Source organism: Sturnira hondurensis, unplaced genomic scaffold, assembly GCF_014824575.4.
Source record: "Sturnira hondurensis isolate 20B ecotype Veracruz unplaced genomic scaffold, ASM1482457v3 Scaffold0018728, whole genome shotgun sequence".
Taxonomy (NCBI): Eukaryota; Metazoa; Chordata; class Mammalia; order Chiroptera; family Phyllostomidae; genus Sturnira; species Sturnira hondurensis.
This window is the reverse complement of record NW_028091359.1, coordinates 16,847,326-16,872,701: the sequence shown is the minus strand read 5'-3', so window position 1 is coordinate 16,872,701 and position 25,376 is coordinate 16,847,326. Positions and strand designations below refer to the sequence as shown.

At 50.8% G+C, this 25,376-nt stretch overlaps 1 protein-coding gene across 7 annotated transcripts; it reads left to right on the top strand.

Moving 5' to 3' along the window:
* Positions 1 to 76: 76 nt before the first annotated feature.
* Positions 77 to 17,749, top strand: FLOT2 (flotillin 2). 7 transcript variants are annotated; one of them, XM_037069923.1, is made up of 11 exons: positions 77 to 237; positions 7,025 to 7,106; positions 12,916 to 13,006; positions 13,991 to 14,114; positions 14,515 to 14,633; positions 14,750 to 14,863; positions 14,965 to 15,084; positions 15,169 to 15,383; positions 15,770 to 15,953; positions 16,204 to 16,353; positions 16,468 to 17,749. In XM_037069923.1, the coding sequence occupies exons 1-11, from the start codon at positions 189 to 191 to the stop codon at positions 16,504 to 16,506; spliced, it is 1,287 nt and encodes a 428-aa protein (XP_036925818.1). In that variant the 5' UTR covers positions 77 to 188; the 3' UTR covers positions 16,507 to 17,749. The 7 variants fall into 7 exon arrangements, with proteins under 7 accessions (XP_036925818.1, XP_036925819.1, XP_036925821.1 ...); XM_037069924.1 differs by lacking the exon at positions 12,916 to 13,006 and adding an exon at positions 10,120 to 10,210; XM_037069926.1 differs by lacking the exon at positions 7,025 to 7,106.
* The last annotated feature ends 7,627 nt before the right edge of the window (positions 17,750 to 25,376 follow it).

Below are 25,376 nucleotides of genomic sequence, written 5' to 3'. Positions count from 1 at the left end.
CCCGCGCGTTGCTGCCTTTCTCACTGTGCGGGCCCCGCCCTCCGCGGCCACACTTCCGGCAGGGCTGCGGCCGTGGAGGGGCGCCGCGGGGGGTGGTGGGATAGGCTGGGCGCGGCTAGCCGTGCGGGCTGGTGCGGGCTGCCGGCTGCTGCTGCCCAGGTCTCAGGGCTCTCCGTCCCGCCCGCGCCATGGGCAATTGCCACACAGTGGGGCCCAACGAGGCGCTGGTGGTTTCAGGTGAGAGGGCAGCAAGGGAGGTGGGTCGGGGCTGCGCAGTCTGGACGGTGTTGGAAGGGGTAGGGGTTTGTGCCTGGGAAGGTGGATGAGAAGGGAGGCTACGGATGGGGAGCCAACAGTGAAGGGTAGGCCGGGGAAGGGCCCCGAGGGTGGAGGGCAGTGTCCCGGAGAGGTCGCCAAGTGTCGGGCCTGAGACTACCACACTCTGGGCCGCATCTGAGACCCTTCCGGGAGGATCCCCCGTACTCACGTTTTCGGTGCTCCGAGCTTCCCAGCAATCACGAGCGGCTCCTCCCTCACTGTGTGTTTTCCCTTGTTTATCCCTTCCTTCTTCCGCGCCTCCCTTCTACGCAGGGTGACCCCTTCGTGCCTTGGGGTTCCAAACCGATGCCTTGGGATTCCGGGAGGGAGTGGAACGGCGGTTTGGCTGAATTCCAGCCCCCGAGACTAGGGGTGGGTCGTGCACCCCTAGTCCACCTCTGGAGGGCCAGTGCCTACCGTGGGAGGAGCCCTGGGACACACCATTTCTCCGGGCAATATCTGACCAGTTAATCCCCTGTAGGCTGGGGCTTGCTGGGGCTTGCGGAGGTTTCCTGGCATTGTGTTCCGGGAGACGCGGGGGCGGCCTCTAAAGGTTAAGAAACGGTGTTCTGGGTTGTGCCACTCCCGTTGCAAAACGCTGCAGGCTCCACAATTTTTGTGCGCTTAGGTGCGGTCTTGGGGATTGCAGTATTGGGGAATGGCACAAGAGGTATCTTGTTTTAAGGCTGCCTTTTTAATGGTATGTTTGGGGGTTTTTTTTGGAAGGTGGCTGAAGCCTTTCGAGGCACCAGTTTGTGCAACAGCCCTGGCTCGCAGGTGCTGGGGAGGCTCCATGGTTTCTGACAGCTTGGAGGCCTGGCGTCTTTCCACTCTCAAATGCCAATTTTCAGCCAGTGTGCGGAGTTATAGGGCTGGCTACAGAAGTGTGTAGAAGCTGCCAAGCTAAACCATGTATTGTAGCTGCCCACCCGTGGGGAGGATTGATAAATCCATTGGAAACTTTTACCCCAGAACATGGCCTCTTGCTTAATCTGGATCGCAAAATAAGTCTCTCCACTGGGATAGGAAATACCCAATCTCCCTGATCAGGATCTTACTCCTGTGGGGGAGATAAGATTACTTCACTCTACTAAACACCTGAGATTGACTTGGGATCAGGAGGTAGATCCCCAGAGAACACTGAGGCCAAACTTGCACCTACCTCTGCAAGACCTGGACCAGTCTCCCAGCCCCCACTCCTAAAACAGTCTTAGAAACTGAATCTGCACTTTGTTTTTCTTTCTTTGTTTTTAATTATTTTTTTTTATTTTAAAGAGAGGGGGAAGGAGGGAGAAAGGGAGAGAAATATAGGTGTGAGTGAGAAACAGTAATTGGTTGCCTTCTGTATGAACCTGCACTCAGGCATGTGCCCTGATTGAGAATTGAACTGGCCATCTTTCACAGTTGGCAGAATCTTTGGAGAGGGGTGAAAGGAACCCCTGAGATAGGCTGCTCTGTACCTTATAGTTGTCAGAAACCTGGTCCTCTTGCCAAAGGCCAGTGCAGTGCCAGTTTGAACGCTGTTTTAGCAGTGGGGAGAGGAGACCATGCTGAAAGTTGAGGGCTCTGGAGTCAAGGAAGGGTGCGAGGGAAGAGGGAGGGATGATGCCTGGCATAACACTACCTTGGGATCTGAGATGACCAAAATGAGATGCAGCTCCCTCTTGCACATGGACTCCCAGTAGAGGAAGTGTCTTCTTCTTCGCAACCCAGAGCAACTACTGCCAGCCCTGCCCTGCCTTGGTCCTATATCCGAGTCCAATGGCATCTCACTAAGCCCAGTTTCAGAAGAAGGATGCTGATATATCTCATGGTCATCTTTTTTTTTTTTAAGAATTTATTTATTTACTTAGAGAGGGGGGGGGATAGGGAGAAAGGAAAACATCACTGTGAGGGGAAAATACCAATCAGTTGCCTGTTGCATGCGCCCCAGCCAGGGACCAGGAACCAAACCAGCACCTCTGCAGGATGATGCCCTGCCCACTGAGCCACGCCAACCAGGACCCGGGGTCATCTTTCTCACCAGAGAAGTCTGGAGGTCTTTCTGGTTGTCTAACCTTCCTCCTCCATTCTGTAAAACCTTCTATTCTGTTTCTATTTTCAGATTTTAAAAGGCAAATCCAAATACCATACATCTTTTTCTCATTTCTATAATAGGTCAGAAATGAGCTATTTTTTTTTCTTTTAATCCTCTCATGCATATTGAGGACATGCATATTGATTTTAGAGAGAGGGGAAGGGAGAGAAACATCGATGTGAAAGAGAAACATTGCTTACCTCTCAAATGCCCCAACTAGGGACTGAACCCACAACCTAAGCATGTGCCCCGATCAGAAATTTAACTCAAGACCTTTCAGTTTACAGGACAGTGCTCCAACCCACTGACCCATGGCCAGGGCAGGTCAGAGGTTCCTAACCTAGGGACTGTGGATAGGATTTAGAGATCTGTGCATTTGGATGGGGAGAAAAGTACTTTTATATTTAGCATGTCCAATGATTATGTCAGTGACAGCCCGTGATGGTATTAGCAGATATTTTCCTTCCATACTGTATTTGTTGTAATACCTTAAAAATCATTTATGTTCATCACTACTTTGAAAATAGGCTTATCATTAGATTTACCGGAGACTTTATTTAATTTATTACCGTGTAGTAAATATTTTATTTATTTTTATTAGAGAGAGGGAAGGGAGGGAGAGAGGGAGAGAAACATCAGTGTGTGGTTGCCTCTCGTCTACCCCCTACTGGGGACCTCGCCTGCAACCCAGGCATGTGCCCTGACTGGGGATCGAACCAGCAACCCTTTGGTTTGTAGGCCTGCACTCAATCCACTGAGCCACACCAGCCAGGGCTAATATTTTGGTAACTTAATATAATTTGTTTCTTATGTATTTTGTTTTATGCATTTATGAACATTCAAGTATTGCTGCACTACTGAGGGCTTTTGTGGCTCAAAAAAAGGCCAGATCCCCCCGTAGAATGAGCACTAATAGGAAGAGGAAGTGAAAAGGGAATGGCAAGAAGGGGAAGGCAGTTTTCCTGAGAAAGCAAAGTATTTGCTTTGGAGAGGGGCTCAGAGTCAGGTAGAGGTTATCTAGGGGTGTTCTGTGATTCTTCAGCTTGGTTGAGGACAGACAAAAGAAGGCAAGTTGGCTTAGAAAGAGTGAGATAAAATTAGGAAAAATTTTCAGGTCTGAAGAGAGTAGGAGCTAAGGCAGGCAAGGAAGGGGCACCTAAATGTCCTCTTTTGGGAGTGGTGCTCAGGCTCAGTGCGACCAGGAAGCTGGGAGGAAAATGCCTTCCAGAAGAAGAGGCTTCTCGCGGCAGGGCAGTCTGGCAATCCCAACTTCCTGTTGTTGCTACCCCAGGGAACCTAGCCATGTTGACCTTGGCCAAGAGCCAGCTTGAGCTGTGGCAGCCTGCTCCCAAGGTCAAAAACTAAATTAAAGGTAAAGGGTGGACATCCCTCCAACCTCTACCCCTGGCCTCCCCCTAGCCCACTAGGGGTCAGCACTACCACCTCCTTCCCCTAGCATAATGAAAAGTGCCCTGGAGCTGGTTGGACACCCCAGACCAGAAGAAGTGAAACAAACTGTGGTTTTTGATCCTCTTCCAGTTTCACTGAATCCTGAGATGGTTTAGGTTTCAGACTGACTGCTCGTCCTTAGAGCTTCTGTACCTCACTGCAACAGCTTCCATTTCACAGCAGCCCTGTGAGCAGTTATTTTCTCCACGGAGAAACAGACCTAAGACCTCTTCTTCCCACCTTTGCTCACACAGGGGCTGATCTTTGCTCCCCGGACCTCTGGCCCAGCCACTTGCCCACTGTGCACAGCAGGAGCCCCAGGAAACTGATTTGGCTGTTTAGTGAATGGTCTCAGATGCCAGTTCTCAAACCTAACAGGCCCTCTGCATTCCTGGAGACTTTGCTCCTTCACCTCCACTCATCCAAAAGTCTCCAGTTTGAGGTTCTCTGTTTTGGTTTCTGGCTTCACCACCTACCGAAATCTGGACTGTAGAGCTCCACTGATATTGTAGACACTAGCCACATGTAGCCACTTCAATTTAAATTAAATTAAAATTCATTTTCTCAGTCATAGCAGCCACATTTCAGGTGCTCAATAGACACCTGTGGCTAGTGGCTGCCATCATTGCACAGTGCAGCTGGAGAGTATTTCCACTCACACAGAAAGTTCTCTAGTAGTTATCCCCTCAGCCACCATGTCTTGCCTAGGTCACTGCAGAAGGCTTCTACTCAGTCTCCATGACTCCAGTATCTTCTTCCTCGTGCAAAGTAGTATTTCTAAAATGCAAATGTGGTATTGTTGCTCCCTGGTTTAAATCCCTATGTGGCCCCCGGCATTCGCACACATATACTCATACACACAGACACAGCTCCTTGGCCTGAAAACTGTGATCTGCCCCTCTCCTACCACCACCTTGTCTCTTGCCATGAGTCCTCACAGACACTGTAACTCAGCTACAGAAAATGATCCTTGACCTTTGACCTTGGGAGGCAATACCCTAAGGCTGTCCTGAAAGCCCCAGTTTGTGAACATGGAAATGATGGCATCCACTGCCTTTTTCCCAAATCATATTTCCTTTGTTTTGTTTTGGTCTTGTTTATTTATTTACCTTTGTTTTGTTTTGGTCTTATTTATTTATTTATTTTTAGAGAGAGTGGGAGAAGAGAGGGAAAGAAACATCAATGTGTGGTCACCTCCAGGGCACCCCTCACCGGGCCTGACTTGGGCCTGACTTGGCTCATAACCCAGGCACGTACCCTGACCTGGAACAGAACCAGCAACTCCTTGGTTTGCAGGCTGGTGCTCAATCCACTGAGCCACGCCAGCCAGGACTGTTTTGTTTTTTTGTTTTTTTTAATTTTATTTATTTATTTATCTTTAGAGGGGAAGGAGAGAGGGAGAGAAACATCAATGTATGGTTGCCTTTTGTGCGTCCCCTGCTGGGAGTTGGCCTGCAGGGAACTGGACTATAACCCAGGCATGTGCCCTGACTGGGAATTGAACCGCGATCCTCTGGTTCGCAGGCCCGAGCTCAATCCACTGAACTACACCAGCCAGGGCCAGCCAGGACTGTTTTTGTTTTCAAATATACAAATCACATTTCCTGTGAGTCATGTTTCCCGTACATATATTTGCACTCCAAGTGAACTGCTCCTCCAACTTTTACAAAGGTTTTCATGAACTTGAATAACTTTGACATTTGCCAGAGGGTTCACAACAAGAATTGAGGAATTGATTTTTCTCACTTCTGTATAGACAGCATGCCAAACATGTCTACAGTAAGGATCTGGATTCAAGCCAGATTCAATATTCTGTTTGTAGATGATATGTAGATACATAGTTTCCAAGAACCACTTCCTTTTAAAATTTTTTTTCAGATTTTATTTATTTTTTAACTCTTTTTTTTTAAGATTTTATTTATTTATCTTTAGAAGGGAAGGGAAGGAGAGAGGGAGAGAAATACCAATGTATGGTTGCCTCTCGGCATCCCCTGCTGGGAGCTGGCCTGCAACCCAGGCATGTGCCCTGACTGGGAATTGAACCGCGATCCTTTGCTTTGCAGGCCCATGCTCAATCCCCTGAGCTACACCAGCCGGAACAATTTATCATTTTCTTTAGAGCTAGAGGAAGAGAGGGAAAGAAACATCAGTCAGTTGCCTCTTACGCATCCCCAGCTGGGGACTTGGCCCGCAACTCAGGCATGTGCCCTGGCTGGGAATTGAACCAGTAGCCTTTTGATTTCCAGGCTGGTGATGCTCAGTCCACTGAGCCACATCAGCCAAGGCCAACTACTTCTTTTTTAGACCTTTGCCCTTTTCTTCACTTCTCCCATCGGTATTATGAGTGTGCCTTTGTTTTGAGGTCTTGCTTCCCCATCTGCTCCCACAGAGGAATAAAGTCACTCTGAAACTCTGGGAATAGAGGACCAGCCTCAATGAGATGTGTCTGCCAGGCTTGAGCAAGGTTCCCGTCTTGGCTCAAGACTCCCTCCCTCCTTCTCCCAGTGTGTGTGGCGGGGGGTTGGGGGCTGCATTCCCTCTCTCTGTGCACTTGCCCTGATAATAGGTGAATAGCATGGTGTTACAGTCATCTCAGGAAAAGGTCCCTCCTCTTACTCTCACCTTCAAGGCAGGATTTATCTTCATTTCTGTACTCTTAGCACAGAGAATACTCATTCTTTTTTTTTTTTTTAAGAGAGGGAGACAAACGCCAATGTGTGGTTGCCTGTCTTGTGCCCCCTACTGGGCACCTGGCCTACAACTCAGGCATGTGCTCTGACTGGGAACTGAACCAGCAACCCTGTGGTTTGTAGGCTGGGGCTCAATCCACTGTGCCACACTAGCCAGGGCTCTAATTCTTTATTAAATGAATGGTTGAATGGGAGATGGAGGCTTCTTTTGCTCACTCCTGTCCATTGACCTCTTCTGTTCTCTGAAAGCACTTACATTCTGACATACTCATTGGATAGCCTCCTTTTTATGCAAATTGCCTGTCTGCCAAATGAGATTCCAGGACCCTTAAGGGCATGTCTCTCATTTTGTGTAACCTCAGCATCTGGCACGCAACAGTGGAATTTGTTAAGTGTCCTAACAGGTAAAGGCCCAGGGTTGCTGTTGGATGGAATAGGGTAGACAAACCCAAGAGCCAATTGACCCACAGTGTTTTGCTTTGCTCTCCAGGGGGCTGTTGTGGTTCCGACTATAAGCAGTACGTGTTTGGTGGCTGGGCCTGGGCCTGGTGGTGTATCTCCGACACTCAGAGGTAAGGGCCTGGGGGCTCAGGGAATCTGGTGGGCAAAGGCCTTTCCAGCCTTCCTCTTTCACCCCACAGGTCAGCTAGGGCATCTACCACTTGCCACATTTCATTCTGGGGCTGGGGGATCTCCTAAGAAACAGGCAAAATGGGTTACAGAGGGATGCTGGAGTTTTGTCCGTGGGCACCTTTTCTTTAGTGGATGTGCTTTTTTTCCCATTGGAGGTATTACTTCTGTCCCAGAGAATTCAGGGTCCTACCCAGGGAGAATCCTAATGCCCTGATTCTAGCTCAAAGTTATTTGTGAAGTCTGAATGATACACCCTGTTCAGAGTGGGTCTAGGGAGGGAAGAAAGGCTGAAGAGACCCCTTATGTGCACCATCACTTTTGCAGGCCACAGGACAGTTTGGGCAAGGGCTAAATAGCAGAGAATAGGTGTAGAGTCCGAAGGGGCTCTCTGACAGCTGTTTGTTAGAGAGGGATGGAAATCCAAGGAATTAGTGCCAGGATAGGCAGGACGGGTCTGGACCTCCTAATCAGTGTGGAAAGACTAGAGGAAGGGATATTTCAGCTCCCCTGAGGGGCCACCATCAAACTATACCTGTTGGCTCCCCCCAAGCCCCTGGCAGGGCCAGATTTGACCTGGACCTTTCCCGCCGCCCTCACTGCCAACTCAGAAGAAAATGAGGCATGCCAGCCACCTGTCCACCATCACTCCCTTTCTGACTGGGGGAGATTGGGGTAGGGGCCCAAATCCTTCCAGGCCAGGACCCAGGCAACAAGGGCAGCCTAGTTGTGAAGGTGTGTCATATAGGGGCAGGGGGTGTCATCCCGAAGGGGAAGTGGTGGACATTCCAGTGGAAACCCCCCTCCACCCCAGCCCCATCAGACAGCAGAGGGAAGTCCTGTGGCTGCACTGAGCTGTCATTGTGTAGGGCTCCAGGGAGTCTGAGGGTGTCGGCCAGAGTCAGGGGCACAGGAAGCATGTCACAGCTTTTTAACTTCAGCGATTGCCTAGTAACCCCTTCCGCTCTCCCATCTCTCCCCTCGCTTTGCTCTGCCTGGGTAGGATCCTGGGGGACTCTGCTGGTCCAAGTCCAAAAGTGTCAGATAATAATCAGTACTGGTCACAACTTTCTCTCAGGAGACTCCTAGGCACTCTTGATAGGCCTCCAGCTGGCCTGCCAGAAACCATGGGTTGTCCTTTCTAGAGACACTGCCAGCCTACCCCATATATGCCGTGCAGTCCTGGGACAATAGAATATCCTGTCTGAACACCTCCGTGTGCAGCCAGGCCCAGAGAATCTCGACTTGCCCAGAGAGACCAGTCCCGCGTGGGCACCCACTGCTGGGGCAACAGCTCTGCAGCTCTCTCCACATTCTTGGTGCCCTCCCCCAAGACAGAGGCCAAGCTTCTCTGACAGCAGGTTTGGAAGTGAGGGGTGGAGGGCCTTGTACTCTGTCCTAGGAGACTGATCTCACACATCCAAGGCTCAGCATCCTCTCTGTGGTCCCAGTTTCTGGGCAGTCTGAGTCTGCAGCCCCTCTCCTTGGGCCCTGTTCTGGGAACATCCCATTCCCCGACCCCTAACCTGCTTGGGGGACACCTCCACGAGATGAGGCCTTCACTTCCCTAGGCCAGCAGGAGCCTCTCAGGTCAGAGTAGAGGCTTCTAAGCTAACCTGCATCCTCAGCGTCCTTTCCGAGGTACTTTCCACGGCCATCCTACATGTCACTGACTCTCAGTGTCAGCTTTTCTTCTCCAGGCTGCTCAGTTAAAGTCCCTCCTGCTGCACTTTGCTGCCACGTCCTGTACTGTCATGGTGTAGGCAGCTCTCTCCTTACCTGAGCAATTCCTCCAACTCTGGCATCTGAGCTGCAGCCTCCTGTCTTCCTCATTCCTTCCCTCTCCCTCCCCACCCTCTTCCCCTCCCTCTCTCCTCCTTCCCCAGAAGAGAGTTTGGTGGGTTCCTGTCTGAGCCAGGTCTAGAGTCTTCTCAGGCCCAAGGGTGCTAGATGTAGAGGCTTGAAAGAAAGCAGCCTTTGCACATCTGCATGGCTGGAGCCCCCAGGGCTGGCATGTGAGAATTGAGGTTGGGGCGCCCCGTCACCCCTCATCCCAGCCCACCTGCTTCTGCTCCTCCAGCCTCAGTCTCTGTCCTCCCTTCCTCTGGTTGAGGGAAACCTTCCACCCTGTCCACAGCCTGGCCTCTGCCTAGATCACCGCTCGACACACATTCGCATACACGCTGCCCCAGAGAGGCCCAGCCAGGGTGGGCCAAGTAGCTCCCAGGCGCCTTGTTTTTTTCACCACGACTCTTCTCTTCCTATGCCCAACATTGGAAATTCCAAAGTGAATTGCTCTATCATCTCCCTGTTTTCCCTGTGAATATTCTGACAGGGGCATACCTTCTCCCCCAGGCTTCCTAGACACTCGCAGCCCAACCCCAAATAAGAAAATCCAAATTTCTCTTTGGGCTTTTCTGGCCCTAAATTGCCTTCTTAGTGATATGTAGCACCGACCTTGAGGGTACGTGCCCGGAGCAGGATTTGGTATTTGCTGTGGCTCGTTAATCCCGAGTGGCCTCCCCTCCCAATTTCTGGGAAAACAGGTTTGCCTGTGTTTGGGGTTTGGAGCTGAGGAGTCTCAGCTCCAGGAGTCTCCAGATCATGCTGGAAATCTCCTGGGGAACAGGCAGTGAGCAAACTGGGTGCCCTGTGCACAAGCCTCAGATCATAGGTCTAGGGCATCAAAACAGGCTTTTTCCCCAGCCCAGCAGCAACTCCTTGGGAGGGTGCGGGGGCTAGAGGAGAGACCCAGAGGCCTCAGGCCAGCAAGTGGGTGTCTCTGCTCTCCTATAGCTCTAGGCTGAACTGGCAGTGGGGGGCTGAAGTATGGAGAGCAACCCTGCCCCTAGACATCAGGCATCCATGCTTATCTGGTAACCACTGTGTGTGTTTGCTGTGTCCCCTCCTACCCCTTCCTGTCCCTACCTCTCCCTACCCCTGGCTGCTTCTCAGACTGTCTCTGGAGGTTATGACCATCCTGTGTCGCTGTGAGAATATTGAGACGTCGGAGGGGGTCCCGCTATTCGTAACAGGGGTTGCACAGGTAATAACCCACCTGCTTCCTCCTCGGTGTCTAATTTTCTTTCTTCATGCCCTGTGGGGCTTGGTAGGCAGGAGCTGGATGGACTCCCCTCTTGAGAGTGTGCCTCTCTCCCCTCTGCGCCCACCTCTGCTGCCCTGGGTGCCAGGATAGGTTCCCCCTGGGGCTGCTAGTGGGAAAAGAGCAAGGGATTCTGGCAGCTCCACCAAAGTCTGCCAGTGGGTGTCCTTACATTCCGAGCCTAAAGTGGGAGTTAGGTGAGTCAGGAGACACGTGCCCTTATGTGACAGAGTTGGGTTGTCTGGGTGGGGCAGGTACAATCCTGTCTACAGCTGATGATGTCCTAGTCCTCCAGGTCCAGGGAGCCCCTTGCTGGCCACTTCTCCAGGCTGGCACCCTAGTATGAAGCCCTAAACCCCTGTCCAGAAGATGGGTCCCATGGGGAGTTCTATTCACTGAGCCCTCGGTCCCCTTCAGTCTCCTTGACAGGTCTGGGCAAAAAGAGTTTTGGCCATTTCCTGCCCCTAATTCTTTGTTGAAAGGCCTTTGAGCAGATCTCTTGTCACTGGGCTTCAGTTTCCCCATCTGTGAAACGGGGAGGATCATGCCCTCTCTGTGCCTTGTGGGGGTATTGGAGAAGCAAATGAAACAGTGTGAGGGCCCTTCGAGATTTTTGGAAAAGAAGTGCTAGAGAAACTCAAGCTTTATTATGAATACAATCTCACTTTGAAAAGCAAGTGACATGGTGTCTCACTCTTCATTACCATATGGATGTAGCTGATGAAATCCGTTCCTAGACCAGAGCGTTTAGTAACTCCAAGTGCTCTCTTTGCAACGTGCAACTTCCCATCTCCATTGCTTCATTCACCAACTCTCTGCTGAGCACCTTTTTGGTTCCGGGCACTGTGAATGCTGCAGTGAATATCGGAAAGCCCCTGCCCTGGTCGTGGTCAGTGTGGCTCATATGGAGCATTATCTCATACACCAAAGTGTTGGGGGTTCGATCCCTGGTCAGAGCACTTAAGGGAGGCAATCTATCCAAGTTTCTCTCTGTCTCTCTCTCTCTCTTTCTCTTTCTCTCTCTCTCTCTCTCTCTCTCTCTCTCTCTCTCTCTCTCTCTCNGAAAGCCCCTGCCCTGGTCGTGGTCAGTGTGGCTCATATGGAGCATTATCTCATACACCAAAGTGTTGGGGGTTCGATCCCTGGTCAGAGCACTTAAGGGAGGCAATCTATCCAAGTTTCTCTCTCTCTCTCTCTCTCTCTTTCTCTTTCTCTCTTTCTCTCTCTCTCTAAGATTAACAGATACATTGAAGAAAAAAATTCTATAAGGAAAAAAAAAGAGCCCTGGGTGGTGTAGCTTAGTGGGTTGAGCACCGGCATGCAAACCAAGAGGTTGTTGGTTCAATTCTTATTGAGGGCACATGTCTAGGTTGCGGGCTAGGTCCCCATTTTGGGGGGTGTAAGAGGTAGCCGATCGATGTTTTCTCTCGCACATCGATCTTTCTCTCCCTCTTTCTCCCTCCCTTCTCCTCTCTCTAAAAAAAGAAATAAAATCTTTTTTTAAAAAGAAAGAAAGAAAGAAAAAATACATATCACAGAGCCCCTGCCCCCTCAGAGTCTGCATGCTGCTGGGTCCCCAGGCTAGAAGAGACCTAAGTGTGATCCCACCCATCCCCTTCCCTCTGCATGTCAGTGCCCTTCAGCCTCTTTAGGCAAAAGCTGTACCACCAGTCCCTTCCTCGCCCATCCTGCCATCGCTAATTAGGAAGGGGACCACCCCGTCTCATCTGCCCCTTGCAGCCTTGAGAGGGCGGGCTTCAGTGCAGAGGCCTGAAAAACTCAGAGCACTTTATTTGGAGTGGGCAGGGCCCCGACTTCCCTCAACATCCAGCTGAGAACAGTCTCATCCACCTCCAAATCCACTACTGTACTTGAAATAACTGCAAATGCCCAGGTCCATTTTTAAGCTGGTGATATGGACCCTTGAGTCTTCAGATTGTCTGGGACAGGAAGCTCCACTGTGACCCCATTCCCAACTTGACCACCTGGGCCCAACCCAGAGGGTAGGCTTCACATCATAGCTTGTTGGCTGGTGGAGAGATCAGGCAGGGCTTCCCTAGCAAGGGGCAGACGCAGGATCCCCTGGTCTTGGCCCAGCAGAGGGTATACTCCCAGCCAGCCAGGCTACCAGGCAGGGCTTTCCAGGCAGCCCGCTGGAACGTCCTAGAGTACTGAGCAGACCCAGGGAACAGGTGAGGGCCCCTCGGGGAGGTTCAGATGGCACCCATGGGCAACCTACATAGCACAGCCTGGAGTATTAGCACTTACTTGCTGTCCTGTGATGTACACACACAACTATTCCTGGACTCTTCCCACCCTCTTACCAACCCAGACGACCATAACCACGTCTCTGCTTCTTTTTCCCTGCTTTAAGCCAGGCTGATTTCAACAGAGGACATGTATGCACTTAGGTAGCACACTCACACTCCTTCCCCTGCAGTCACCTGCACCACCCTGCCTTGCTTTCCTGTCCATCCCCTTTACACACACTTCAAGCTTTGACCCCTGGGGAATCCTCCCCACCTTCCTCTGCAACAAGACCCCTGGCCAGTCCCAGCCGGAGCAGTGAGGTATTGGACTCTCCCCTCACCCTAGGCCCTAGGCCCCAGGCCCCCAGACCTATGCCCCTGTTTTGCATTTCTTGGCAGGATTTCCCTAGAGATTATGACGTTACAGCCCCGCTGCGAGGACGTAGAGACGGCCGAGGGGGTAGCTTTAACTGTGACGGGTGTCGCCCAGGTATAGTAACTCAGCAGCCTTGCGCATGACCGTTGAGCTGCCTCATCCTGTGCTGGGATTTGGGGCGGGAGGAGAGGACGGCAGCCAGGGGCAGTCTCTCTCCAGCACCACTGCCCCCGCCCCCCCTTCCAAAAGAGAGTCATCGCCACTGGATCATGCTCTCTTGGCCACTCAGCAGAACTAACAGAACACCCCTTTTCTCCTCAGCGGGCCACGAGGGACAGAACCAGTGCTGGGGCTCCTGTCTCACTAACCCAGTCCCGTTCTTTGCAGGTGTCGGAAATGCCAAGCCCCAGAATCCAGGCCCTATCCTGTTCCCTGGGTAGGGGCTGGAGGTGTGGGGACCAGAGGGTGAGGCCATGTGAGGCAGACTCTGGACTCCGGAGTCGGAGGCTGGGTTATATTCCCAGCTCGGTGCCTGGGTGAGGGCCTTCTTGCCCTAGCGCACCTCTCAACTTCACAGGCCAGGAGATTCAACAGTGTCGTAGGCCTCTGGTGCAGAGATTGTTGGCTTACTACCTCGGGAAGGAAAGGCAAGAGGATACCCACCCTGGGTGGCACCCCCTGGACCTATCCCCTGCCTGCCTAGGTGCTCTTTCCTGGTCTGTCTGTCTCTGTCCCTATTGCTCATTGTCCTTTTTGCATTCTCTGCCCCTCAGTCTTCAGGTCTCCCACTTGTGGGGAGCCAGCGAGGGAGGAATTGGCTAATGAGGGAATAGCAAATAGGCTGGAGAGGCAAGCCCCACATGCCCAGGAGAGAGGCCATATCAGGGCCTGGAGCTGCCAATGGGGATGAAACTTCTCAGTGTGAAAATTCTTGTGTGCTGTCTGCCCTAGAGGCCTCAGACAGACTTCTCACAGCCCCTAGGCCTCCAGCTCTGAGCGAGGAGGGGAGGGACATAGACACTGTCCTCCACACCTGGGTCTGGGGACTCTGTCTGCCTCCTTCCAGCCTGGCTCAGGCACCTCTGTGCCCACTGGCAGGTGAAGATCATGACAGAGAAGGAGCTCCTAGCCGTAGCCTGTGAGCAGTTCCTGGGCAAGAATGTGCAGGACATCAAGAATGTCGTCCTGCAGACCTTGGAGGGGCACCTGCGTTCCATTCTTGGTGAGACCCTGCCCAACCCAGGGCCCCCTCTGTTGCCTTCGAGGAGCCTCACAGGGTCCCTAGGCCAGGGCCAGGGAGGAGGACAGGGGGTGTCCTTCAGGCCCACGGAGGTTTCTAGATGGAGAGCTGAAACATTTTCCTTCAAGTTCTCCTTGCAAAACTTCAGGTGACATGAGTGAAGGGGAGGGCACTGGGCAGGAGGCTGAGGGGCTTGGAAGACTGTTCTCACCCAGCCTGGACTCCACAGAAGGAAGCGTGGTGCTAAGCACTAAGAAGAAACCAGAAGACCCAGCTTAGACTGCACACCCCCTGCATACACTCAGACCTCAACCTGCATGCCGCCTCCCTTTCCTAGCTGGCTGGGTCCCTGGGGAGCCGCTCATGATCCTTCTGCCCCCAGGGACCCTGACCGTGGAGCAGATTTATCAGGACCGGGACCAGTTTGCCAAGCTGGTGCGGGAAGTAGCAGCTCCTGATGTCGGCCGAATGGGCATTGAGATCCTCAGCTTCACCATCAAGGTGCAGTCTATGGGAAGGCTATAGCCCCCATAACCATCTGGGAGCAGGGGCGCTTGACAGGAGGGGAACCTTTGTACTTAAAATTGTTCCTAGGGATCATTCCCTTCCCTCCCCAGGATGTGTATGACAAAGTGGACTATCTGAGCTCCCTGGGCAAGACACAGACTGCTGTGGTACAGAGAGATGCTGACATTGGTGTGGCCGAGGCTGAGCGGGACGCAGGCATCCGGGTATGTGGGCTTTGCTTCTCGCCCCTAGGGACAGGCAACTCAGGGGTGTTGGGACTGTAGTTTCTCAGAGGACCCTCAGCACCTGCCCCTCGTGCTCCCAGGAAGCTGAGTGCAAGAAGGAAATGCTGGACGTGAAATTCATGGCAGACACCAAAATCGCTGACTCCAAGCGAGCCTTTGAGCTACAAAAGTCAGCTTTCAGTGAGGAAGTCAATATTAAGGTGAGAAGCCATAGGTCACCTGGGTTGGGGCTCAGGGCTCAAGACTTGGCAACTAGCCTCGTGCTGACTACACTTCCACCACAGACAGCTGAGGCCCAGCTGGCCTATGAGCTACAAGGAGCCCGTGAGCAGCAGAAGATCCGGCAAGAAGAGATTGAGATTGAGGTCGTGCAGCGTAAGAAGCAGATTGCAGTGGAGGAGCAGGAGATCCTGCGCACAGACAAGGAGCTTATTGCCACGGTGTGCCGCCCTGCCGAGGCAGAGGCACACCGCATACAAGAGATAGCTGAGGGTGAAAAGTGAGTGCTGCTGGGTGCGGGGGGCTGGGGCATCAGTCAGGCCCTCCGCCTTGCACACACTCCTCCACTCTCCTGATCACAGCTGAGAAGCCCGTTCTCCTCTGTCCCTACTTCCTCACTGTGAAGACATGGGATTGTTGTCAGGAAGACTGAATTAAATAAAGGAGGTGTGAGGGCCTTGGTAGAGAGGGCGTCCTGGTTAACCCCATCTTTAGTTTGCATGCGGGAGCCCATAATCTCTGGCCAGAGCTAGAATGCCAGGGCCCCACCACCACTACTGTCACCACCTGCCCAAACAGAGGGTTTAAGGGTTTGCTGGCCCCCCAGGCAAGGCCTGAGGGGCCCCTGGCACTTCCCACTGATCCCACTCCCCTGGACTCCCCCAGGGTGAAGCAGGTCCTCTTGGCTCAGGCAGAGGCTGAGAAGATCCGAAAAATCGGCGAGGCAGAGGCAGCCGTCATCGAGGCGATGGGCAAGGCAGAGGCCGAGCGGATGAAGCTCAAGGCTCAGGCCTACCAGAAATACGGGGACTCGGCCAAGATGGCCTTGGTGCTGGAGGCCCTGCCCCAGGTGAGGCTCCCATCCCAGGCTGGGACTAGCTGGACACATGCAGGAACTTCCCTGGACCTTGTCACGAGCTCAGGGACAGACTGGCTAGAAAGATTAAATGGGGGAGTATTCAGCAGGGGGCAGGAACCCTACAACAGACACCCAGGCTGTTTGGGGCTTAGGTGAGATTGAGAAGGGAGGGAGAGATCCTGGACCAGACGAGTGGACAGAGTCAGAATCAACCAACCTGGTCTCCTACCCAACCTCCTAGATTGCTGCCAAAGTCGCCGCCCCACTGACCAGAGTCGATGAGATTGTGGTCCTCAGTGGGGACAACAATAAAGTGACATCAGAAGTGAACCGACTGCTGGCCGAGCTGCCTGCCTCTGTGCATGCCCTTACAGGGGTGGACCTATCGAAGGTGTGTACTTCACCAGCTGTGGTGGGGTTGCCTGGGTAGCCCACTAGACTGACCCAAATGGAGCAGTCATGGGCCCAGAGCCATGGCCTCATGGCTTTTCTCCCACCCTTGCAGATACCCCTGATCAAGAAAGCCACCGGTGCAGAGGTGTGAGACTCCCGAAGGCCCACACCCTCCAGCAGCCACTCGCTCTGCCCTTCGGCACCTGTTTGGATACCACAGGAACAACAGGAATGTTATTGACTCTGGTGCCTTATTTTGTAGGGACCAGAAGTGCTGCGTGTTCAGGCCTTGTCTGGCTGTCTTCCCTTCTCACCAGTCTCTGTGTCCTTCCTCTTCTCTACACAGCACCCTCACTTTCACTGCCACACTTGCCTGGTGTGTTTCCTCCACCCTCATCTTCCTATACATGTGTCTTTTCCTTTGTCTGTGCTTTTCTTTCTGTCTCTCCTCCCACCCACCCTCCATACACATCATGTAGGTTAAGCTGAAAATGTTATTATAATCACTGTCTGTGGAGGGTGGCCCTGCTGCTCTTCAGAATCCTGGTGCCTTGAAGTTCCCTGTGCATCTGTCTGTCCTCCCTGTGGCCCTGGCCAGACCTCTGCATGGGTGCAAGGGGTCTGGGTAGGATGGTCACCTACCCCTCTCCTGGCCTGGTCTTCCCAGCCCTGAACCCTACTCTGGGAAGCCCCCACCCTCACCCACTCTAGCCCCTCTAGGCCTAGGTAGCAGTGGCCTATAAGTCCAGGCCATTGCCCTTTACTTCACCTCTTCCCAGCCCTGGGCCTGCTGTCGTACCTTACCTCTCTCCCCCACCCAGGGGCACAGAAGCAAGGCCTCCTGTCTATAGCAGCTCTCAGTTTACTACTGCCTTAGGAGGCCCCTGCTGTGCTCAGGGAAGCCCCTTCATGGACATGCCCCTACTAGGTGGAGTGAGGCTTAGTCCCAACTCTGCTAAGCCTTTCTGGGATCAGGGTTTAGCCCTGTTGGGAACTAGAAAGTCTGTAGATCCTCTTCCTGCAAGGGCTGCACTGTCCTGGATATTGGGCAGGGCTGTGCCTACCCCCTGCAGAATCGAGTGCTATAGACTGGCCAAACTCCATCCATACTCCTTGTGCCATCTTTCTTCCTGGCCAGAACGATAGGATTCCAGCCATGGGGAAGCAGCTGGGTCTTCTGTCTCCTCACCGTAGTGGAGGCAGAAGAGCCCGGGGCCCAAGCATCCTGGCAAGGGTGCTCTGATTGTCCTCTGATCCCAGTCCCCCACCCCAGGCCTGGGCTTTTCCCCAGCCTGTTCCTGCATGTGGATGCTGCATGTTTGGTCTGGGGCTTGAATGCTGCACTGCCCCATTGCCTGTCCCTTCTGGTAAAATAAAGATCTGTTATGCTCACACCCCCTGTTGTATCTTCTGTGAGGGGAAAGACTGGGAACCAAGAACCAACCAGGTTTCCCTCCCACATACCCCTTCAGCCTGAAGTCTGCACTTTGCCTGTCTTTCCCGCCCTAGCCACTGGGGGGTAACAGCACACTGGCCTTGCCTCCAATAGTGTGCTGGGGCAGGGCAGCCACTGGCCCAGATGCTGAGGCTAGACCTGAACCCTGGGAGACCTGGCTCCATCGCAGGCAGAAGATGGAGCAGGCTCCCAGGTTCACTGCACCTCCTCACCCATCCTGAGCTCCATTCAGTAAGAGTCCACTTCTCTGTTTAAGAGCATGAACTCTGGAGTCAATCTGCCTGAGTTTAAATCTTAGCTCTATTGATTAACTATGAAGTCTTAGACAAGTAACTTCATTTTTCTGGGCTTCAATATTCTTGTTCATTTTACAGATTTATCTAAGGCTTGCTATGCACCAGGCATTGTCCTAAATGCTGGGGAAGACTGCAATGAACAGAGCAAATCCATACCTTTCAGAGCTTATACTCAGGTGGGGGAAACTAAGAAAAATGAAATATGTATACAGTATTTTAGATAATGTATATATTAAGAAGAAATATAAAACTGAAAGAACTAGGGAGGTCAGGAGGGTGTTGAAATTTTGGGATGTTGAAGGAAGACCTAATTGAGAAGATAATGCTAAAAAAAAAAAGTTAGATTGAGCTTGGGCCTGTGAACCAATGCTTCCCATTTGGGGCACATGCCTGGGTTGTGGGCCAGGTCCCCAGCAGGGGGCGCCTGAGAGGCAATCATACATTGATGTTTTTCTCCCCCCACTTTCCCTCTCTCTAAACATAAGTGAACTCTTTAGAACAATGATAATAATAACGTTTAAAATAACCTGTATTGTGAAGCAATTTCTCTAATGACTATACTGCTTTTTAAAAAGATTTTATTATTTTTAGAGGGGAAGGGAGAGAAACATCCATGTGTGAGTGATACATCGATTGGTTGCCTCTTGAACACCCCCAACAGGGGACCCAGCCCACAACCCAGGCACATGCCCTGACTGGGAATCAAACCAGTGACCTTTAGGTTCACAGGCCAACACTCAGCCCACTGAGCCACACCAGCCAGAGCCCACCCTGTCTCTCTTACAATGTAACTGAGAGTCCCTCCAATTAGATGTAGGGCATATGTCCCCTTCCCTTGAAACTGAGTGGACTTTTGTGACTAAGTCAGTAAAATATGATAGAATTGATGGTATGTGGCTTCCAAGGCTAGCTCGTGACAGTGTAACTTGTGCTTTGTAGTTGGAATACTGTCTTTTTTTTTAAGATTTTATTTATTTTTTTAAATTTTATTTGTTTTTAGAGAGAGAAGAAGGAGGGAGGGAGGAAGATGGAGAGAACCACTGATGTTCAAGAGAAACATCTACTGGTTGCCTCTCTCACACCCCCAACTGTGGACCTGGCCCACAACCCAGGCGTGTGCCCTGACAGGGAATCAAACTGGCGACCTTTCAGTTCACAGGCCAGCACTCAATCCACTGAGCCACACCAGCCAGGGCAAGCGTGCTGTCTTTAAAGCTTCAACCACTGTACAAGCAGTCTGACTGTCCTGAGGCCACTGTGCTGTGAGGAAGTCCAAGCAGACAGGCCCTGACCTACAGGGAGAGAGAGATGTCTGGCCGTCCCTCAGCACCTCCAGCTCCCATCTGACTGCATCTGTGTGACAGACCCCAAGCCAGTTCTGCCCAGCCTACCTCCTGAAACCCTGACCCCCCAAACTGTGCAAGATGGTGAAGAGACTTAATTGTTTCAGTTTCCATGTTTGGGGGTGGTTTATCACACAGCAGTGGATGAGAATAGCATGCATAACTTCATTAGTCATTAGGGAAATGTAAATTAAAATGAGGATGATATATCACTACACACACACCAGAATGATTAAAACGGGAAAAAGTGACAACACCAAGTGTAGATGAGGTTCTGGAGCAATTGGAACTTCCATACACTGCTCACAGAGGTGTATACTGATAAACCCGGAAATCTGTTTAACAAAACATAGTGCAGCTGAGCATAAGCACGGGCTTTGACCCAGCCATTCCGTTTCCAGGAGAACGATGCATACACAGCTCTTCATAGCAATATTATGAATAATGGCCCCAAATCAAAGAACCCAAATGTTTACCCATGGTGGAGTGAATAAAGCATAGTATATTCAGGAAATTAAATACTACACAATAATGAAAATAAATTATTGATATATGCAATAATTTGAATGAATCTCAGTGTTGAGAGAAAGCACGTAGATATAAAATAGTTCATGTATATCAGTTCATTTTATAAAGTCCAAAAAAGCAGGCAAAACTAGACTATGGCATTAGAAGTCTGCATAGAAGGTTGCTGATGGAGAAGAGAGCTGTGGCAGAGAGAGGACACAGTAGGCTCCTGGGAACCTCTGGGAACATTCTCTTTTTTATTTTATTTTAATATTTTTTATTTGATTTTTTAGAGAAGAAGGGGAAGAGAGAGAAACATCGATTTGGTGTTCCACGTATTTATGTGTTCATTGGTTGATTCTTGTATGTGCCCTGATCGGGAACTGAGCCCACAACGCTGGCATATCAAGACAACACTCTAAGCCACTGAGCTGTCCTGGCCAGGCCCACGTTCTCTTTCTTTTCTTTAAGGATTTTTTTTTCCAGAGAGTGGGGAAGGGAGGGAGAAAGGGAGGGAAACATCAACATGTGGTTGCCTCACACACCCCGCACTGAGGATCCAGCCCTCAACCCAGGCATATGCCCTAGACTGGGAATCAAACCAGTGACCTTTTAGTTCACAGGCCAGTGCTCAATCCACTGAGCCACACCAGCCAGGGCTCACTCTCTTGATCTGAGTAATTTGTTACATGAGTGTGTTCACTTTGTGATAATTCACTTCCAAGTTATGTACTTTTTGGAAGTATGTTATACTTCAATAAAAAGTTATTTCAAAAATAAACTGTTGTCCTGGCTGGTATGGCTCAGTGGATTGGGTGCCAGCCTGTGAATCAAAGGGTCACGGGTTTGATTCCCAATCAGGGCAAATGCCTGGGTTGCCAACCAGGTGCCCAGTGGGGACACATGAGAAGGAACTGATGTTTCCCTCCTCTGTTTCCCTCCCTTCCCCCATCTCTAAAAATAAATTTTAAAAGGGTTTTTAAAAGTAGTCTCGTGAAATATTACTTGGCTATAAAAAAGAATGAAATCACTGTTTACAACAGGATGGATGGACCTAGAGAGTATTATGCTAAGTGAAATAAGTCAGTCACAGAAAGATATATACCATATGATCTCACTTATATATAGAATCTAAAAAATAAAATAAATGGACAAACAAAATTGCAACAGATTCATAGACACAGAGAGGGGTGTTAGGGGACTGGGTGAAAAGATTAATGAATTAAGAAGCACATATTCGGGCCCTGGCTGGTGTAGCTCAGTGGATTGAGCGCGGGCCTGCGAAACAGACGATCGCGGTTCGATTCCCAGTCAGGGCACATGCTTGGGTTGCAGGCCAGTTTCCAGCAGGGGTCAGTTCCCTGCAGGGGATGCACCAGAAGCAACCATACATTGATGTTTCCTTCCTCTCTCCTTCCCTTCCCCTCTAAAGATAAATAAATAAAATATTTTAAAAAAAAAAGAAGTACATATTGGTATCCACAGAGAGTGATGGAGATGTAAAGTTCAGCATAGGGGATGTAGTCAGTAATATTGTAATAAGTATGTGTGGTACTTGGACTGGAAATATCGGGGAGCGTTTTGTAAAGTATCTGACTGTCTGACCACTAGGCTGTACACCTGAAACTAATACAAAATAATATTGAATGCAAACCACAATTGAAAAATAAAATAGATAAATTGCCTCCAAGGTTTTGTTTGGGGCTGGCTGAAAGAATGAAGCTGCTCTTTGTACACGCACGGGAAAAACAGTTGAAGGCGCAGATTTGAGGTGGGATCGGAACCTCAGCTTTGGAGGTGTTAAATCCAAGGCACCTATTGGAGAAATCGGTAAGCAGGAGATTCACTCCACAAATTAATTTAGGAGATGGGGAGAGGCTTGATCTGGACGTTAGATTAGAGAGTCCCCAGTGTGCAGATAGTATTTGGAGCCTTGGGACAAGATGAGGTCAACAAAGGAGTGAATGCCAGTATTGAAGAGAAGAGGTTCAAGGACTGAGCCTGGGGCTGCTATAGTTGGGGATGTTCCGATGACTAAATGACAGAGGTAACACTAGCATCAAGCATGGCGCTTTGTGAGCACTTAGCATCTATCAGCTGATATTATTTGCTTGGTAGCTAACTTATTAAAGCCCTGTTGCAGGCACTTTTTAAATTTAACTTTTATTTTCCAAGTGGCTACTAAAATATTACTAAAATGATACACATGTTGTACTCATTTAATCTGAGTCAACCTGTGAAAAGAGCCACTGCCCTCTATGTTATAAAACGAGGAAGCTGAGAAGCATAGAAGTGAAGAAACGTCCCCAGGGCTACACAGTGTCTGAGCCAGAACCGGACTGGGAAGCCAGATTCCCGGACTCTGAGACTCCTGCTCCTTCTACTAGTTCCTGTTGGCCTTCAGGGAAGGGAGACCTGAGTTGCTGCATGGGACCCAACTAGGAAATGTTGGGGACAATGGTTAAATAGAGGAGATGACCAGAGGGGTCTGGGGAAGGCAGTCAGCAAGAAAACAGGCAGGGAGCCTTGCTGAAAGAGGCTTGGAGAGGAGAAAGGGGCCATAATTTGGGGGTGGAGAGAGGAGTGATACATCTGCACTAAAGCCAGTGGACTCAGGTCCCCAACCCAGAGCCTGGAACCTCAGAAAGGGAGACTGGGTGGTGGTATAGAGCCTTTTTTTAAAAGATTTTTTAAATTTATTTATCTTTAGAGGGGAAGGGAAAGAGAGAAAGAGAGAAATATCAATATATGGTTACCTCTCGTGAGTCCCCTGCTGGGAACTGGCCTGCAACCCAGACATGTGCCCTGACTGGGAATCGAACCGCTATCATGTGGTTCGAAGGCCCACACTCAATCCACTGAGCTACACCAGCCAGGGCTAGAGCCTTTTATCTAAGCCTTTCAAGGCCTGCTCAGGCTGTCCCCTCTCACTCTGGGCTGTCATGGACCTAGGACGGGGCTGAAGAAGGCCCAGCATGCAGAATGCACTCCTGGAGGACACAGTAATGCTGCCACCTGCTTCCTTGTGCACATGGCTCCAACCTTCAGAACTGGGTATGGGGGACATGGGCCTACCTCCCCTTTCTGCTATTTCCAGTTCCTGGGCCTCAGGGCCCAGCGCAGAGAGGGTTAAAGGCTCTGGTACCTTTGCCTGAAAGGGTGTGGGGGCAGGGAACTGTCACTAGGAGACTTGTCTGACCTGATAATCCAGGCTGCCTATCTCTTCCACAGCAGCTGTGGAGCAGACAGGTTGTCCTGGCAGGGAGGGCTGGAGGTGAGGGCCTGGCTGATGGCGGGAAGGATCTGAGGAGGGGGAAACACCCAGGCTGCCGGGAATCCTTTCCCAACCAACAGCAACTTTAGAACTATACCTGGAGCCTGGGGAGGTCATGACCCAAATCTGGACATGGGGGTTCCCACTGACCCAGAGAATAGGAACTAGATGCAAATGAAAAGACCTGGGAAGATGTTGATTAGAAAGTCTCTATTTCTGACTCAGTATATTCCCAGGCAGATATACACTATTGTGCGCATCTGCACAGGTATGGGAGTGGGTGCATGCGCTTCGCCAGGGAGGACAAATAGGGAAAGCCCCCTGCAGATCCAGAAGGGGAGAAGTCTACCTTTGTTGAGGTTCTATAGTACAGGGTCCAGCACAAATAAGGCCCCTTTTTTACTATAAAATCTTTTATGACAGAATCATAAGCATGTAATGCTGTAACATAATGATATCACACTCAAGCACACCATATGACATTTAGGTGTAATGTTCAAATTAAAATTATAAATTATTATACCCATGTTATGATGCTACCAACCACACTCAAGCAGGCATTACTTCTGCCAGCCCCTGCATATGAACCTCTACTATATGATTTCATCTACACAACCATCACGGAAAATAATCTTTTTAACCCGATTTTACGGATAAGGAAGCCAGGACTCCACCAGCAGGGCAGGGCGCAGGGCGCAGGGCCCAGGCCCACCTGGCAGGTAGCGGTGGAGCCCAGGCTCGAACAAATGCAAAGCTCTGCTTTCCCTTCTGGTTCTATCTGTTCCAGGCAGGCTGTCCAGAAGAAAAGCAGTAACTATAAGGCACGACCCACAAACCATGAAGGCTAAGGCTCTGGTTCAAGCCAAAGATGGCCCTGTGATTCCAGGGCTTTTGAACTCCATGTGAGGGCCTGGTTCGCAAGCTGTAGGAAGTCAGAGAAAAGAGAGAATTGTCACCTGGCTGTAACTGGCCAAGAGCAGAGTGTGGAAAAGGTTTTAAAAGGAGTCAGACACGCTCTCCCTCCTGGGAGCACCCCTGCGCCTTTCCCTTTCCTCTCTTCTTCCCCCACAGACACGCATCTCCCAAACTCTAAGGGACCCCAGGAGACTTGTAACCAGGGGAGCAATGAGCAGCAGCAGCCTGTCCTGGCTAACCCCCGACCCTGTCTCCAAGGCCCCCTTTCCTTCTATTCTGCAGTGAGCCAAAGCAGCCCTGCCTGGGCTCATGCCTGTTGTTTCTTCTGTCCTACGCCTTTTCTTTTTTAAAGATTTTATTCATTTATCTTTAGAGGGGAAGAGAAGGAGAGAAGTATCAATGCATGGCTGCCTCTCATGCATCCCCTGCTGGGAACTGGCCTGCAACCCAGGCATGTGCCCTGACTGGGAATCGAACCGCGATCGTGTGGTTCGCAGGCCTGTGCTCAATCCACTGAGCTACACCAGCCAGGGCTGTCCTATGCCTTTAAAAAAAAAAAATTTATTTATTTATTTTTAGAGAGAGGGGAAGGGAAGGAGAAAGAGGGGGAGGGAAACACCAATGTGTGGTTGCCTCTCATGTGTCCCCCACTGGGGACCCGGCCGGCAACCCAGGCACATGCCCCGACTGGAAATCAAACCAGCGACCCCTCGCTTCACAGGCCTGTGCTCAATCCACTGAGCCACACCAGCCAGGGCTGTCCTACGCCCTTTCTTGTTTTGTTGTCTTCAGCTTTAACAAATGTACTCTCAAAATCAATCAATCAATCAATCAGTCAAATAAATAAAAGGAGTCAGACAGGTGGGAAGACCAAGGAAGTGGAAGCAAAGATGGAACCCGTGCATTGTGCAGCAGCTTCCCACACTTTCACTGATTCTTCTGAGGATCTTGTGAGGGGAGTATTGTCATCCCTGCTTGAGACATGAGGAGACTGGGACTCAGATAAAATAAGCAATATGTTCAGAATCACATCACTGGTAAGTGGCAAAACTCAGGTCTGATTCCATTGTCTCTGAAACTCAAAAAGTCCTCACAGAGACACACAAACAATCAGCCACATGCATAGCAGCTTTGTGCACAGAGCCTGGGGGGGGGCCTGGGGAGCAGAGCTATACCCCTAACTCTTTTTAAAATTCCCTGTGCAATACAGGGCCACGCATTTCCTCCAGG

Coding starts and splice junctions, on each gene's coding strand:
- FLOT2 (XM_037069923.1), top strand. CDS start 189: ATGGGCAATTGCCACACAGTGGGGCCCAACGAGGCGCTGGTGGTTTCA. Junction 15,954..16,203: donor TGCTGGAGGCCCTGCCCCAG/GTGAGGCTCCCA, acceptor CCAACCTCCTAG/ATTGCTGCCAAAGTCGCCGC. Junction 16,354..16,467: donor CAGGGGTGGACCTATCGAAG/GTGTGTACTTCA, acceptor CCACCCTTGCAG/ATACCCCTGATCAAGAAAGC.